General features: G+C 61.3%; 1 protein-coding gene across 1 annotated transcript in view; it reads left to right on the forward strand.

Moving 5' to 3' along the window:
• The first annotated feature begins 489 nt into the window (after positions 1–489).
• Positions 490–2,057, forward strand: part of LOC104999198 (zinc finger protein 74-like) — a 3,746-nt gene continuing 2,178 nt past the window's right edge. Inside the window, exons 1-3 of the mRNA XM_010854708.1 lie at positions 490–555; positions 1,264–1,390; positions 1,640–1,735. Coding sequence (XP_010853010.1) covers positions 1,357–1,390; positions 1,640–1,735 — 130 coding nt within the window. The 5' untranslated portion in view covers positions 490–555; positions 1,264–1,356. The remainder of the gene's footprint in view (positions 556–1,263; positions 1,391–1,639; positions 1,736–2,057) is intronic.

Raw genomic sequence — 2,057 nt, forward strand, 5'->3', positions numbered from 1 at the left:
TTGAGAAGAACGTGGACTCTGCTTTTGTTGGCTAGCGTGCTCTGGAAATGCCAAGTCAGAGTTGAATCCTGGTGTTATTTGGGTGTCCCACGTTCTGACGTTTTCTGCTTATATATTGTGTCAGTTACTGGGAAAGACTCGTTAAGACCAGCTAGTGTAATTGTGGGTTTGTCTGTTTCTATTTCCATTTCTTTTCAAATGTATCTTGTGTGCCGGGTGCTTGTTGCTGCGCAGGCTGGTCTCTGCTTGTGGCGGGTGAGGGTTACTCTCGAGTTGCGCTGCGTGGGCTTTTTGTTGTGGAGTGTGGGCCCTAGCGGAGAAGGCACTGGCAGCCCACTCCAGTGCTCTTGCCTGGAGAATCCCAGGGACGGGAGCCTGGTGGGCTGCCGTCTGTGGGGTCGCACAGAGTCGGACACGACTGAAGCGACGCAGCAGCAGCAGCAGCAGTACTGTTTCACGGACGCTTAATTCTTCTGATTTTGTCGGCTTTTCCTTTTAGTCATTCGGCTGGACTCGGGACAGAGAGGACTTCCTGATGCTTTTGTTGCAGCGCAGGTACTTGACGGTGTTGCCAGCTTCTGCTGATGTCGGAGTGAATCACCCGTAGGTGCACGCGGAGCCTCTCTCGGATTCCCTCCCGCTGAGGTCGCCTCAGAGCAGAGTGGAGCTCCCTGTGCTGTGGGGCAGGCTCCCCTTAGTTAGGCTTGTGCGCAGCCCCAGTCTCCACTTGTCCCCCCTTTCCCCCTCTGGTGTGTGTGTGAGCGCCGGATTCAGTTCCTTACACGTGCTGGGATGTGGTGACATTCCTCAGTGTGTGGTTGGGTCTTTCTGAGACTTTTAGGTTTCGGTGTGAGCCCAGAGAAGCCTTTAATCTCTGGCTAATCTTGCCCAGAACACCGGGCTTCCGGACCAGAGTCACACGGAGAGTCACGGGGCCTTTCAGGACACTTGGAGCTGGAATGACCGAAGGGGGCACCGCAGACCAGGGGCCAGTGTTGGGGGAGGGTAGGAGCAGGTGAGGGCAGGCACGTGGCCCAGGGAGAGCAGGGGGCCTGGCGGGAAGAAGTGGGCAAGCAGGAAGGACACGGAGGGGTCCGGTCCGTCCTCAGGGCGCAGTGCGGCCGTTTATGTCTACAGCACAGCCTTCCGGCCACACTCAGGACGGCGCCCGAGGTCTCCGATGCTGAGCTCCTGCGTCACCCAGGAACACAGGTGGACTCTACCGTACTGGGTGAGAGAAAACGAACACGTGTGTCCTTCCAGGAGTCCGTGACTTTCAAGGACGTGGCCGTGGACTTTACCCAGGAGGAGTGGGGCCAACTGGACTCCCCCCAGAGGGCCTTGTACCGGGATGTGATGCTGGAAAACTACCAGAACCTTCTCTCCCTGGGTAAGATGGTGCCCAAGGTGAGGAGGCCAGGTCCGGCAGGATGCGGCCTCCTGTCTCTGCCCTGGAGACAGGGCATCTGCCCATCTTTGCCTGCAGGTGGGGCCTGGAGGAGAGGGAGGGGTGGACAGGCCCTGGGAGCCCAGCCTGCCCTGGAGGGGGCGTCAGTCTCCGTGGGGTCCTCCTCTGAGCCCCCTTCCTCAGCGCTGGCGCACAGAGCGCCCAGAGCCACGCGGTTTCCTCCCCGCGCAGGGCCTCCAGTTTGCAAGCCAGACGTCATCTCCCACCTGGAGCGAGGCGAGGAGCCATGGCAGGCGCCCAGAGACGGGCCTGCGGGGCCCGATCCAGGTGAGTGGGGCGCGGAGGCGGAGCCCCCCCCCGCCGCTCCTGGTCCGCTGCTGCGCCCTCTGTGCCTGCCCAGCCCCTCCTGCCTCCCTTCCCTGAGCACACATTGAGCACCGACTGTGTGCCAGGACCCGTGCTGCGGGCACACAGCCGGTTGCCTTGAGCTGGAGAGACAGGAGCATCTGCACGTGGAGTGTTCACACGCGGGGCTATCAGTGTGGACTCAGCCCCCAAGGGCTCCTCCATCCCCGCCCGGCTCTTTACAGAGCGGCCTGGCTTCTGGCTTCTTACAGACTCTGGCCTCCCCGCCGCCCCGCCTCCTCCC

This window comes from Bison bison, unplaced genomic scaffold, assembly GCF_000754665.1.
Source record: "Bison bison bison isolate TAMUID 2011002044 unplaced genomic scaffold, Bison_UMD1.0 scf7180017853457, whole genome shotgun sequence".
Classification (NCBI taxonomy): domain Eukaryota; kingdom Metazoa; phylum Chordata; class Mammalia; order Artiodactyla; family Bovidae; genus Bison; species Bison bison.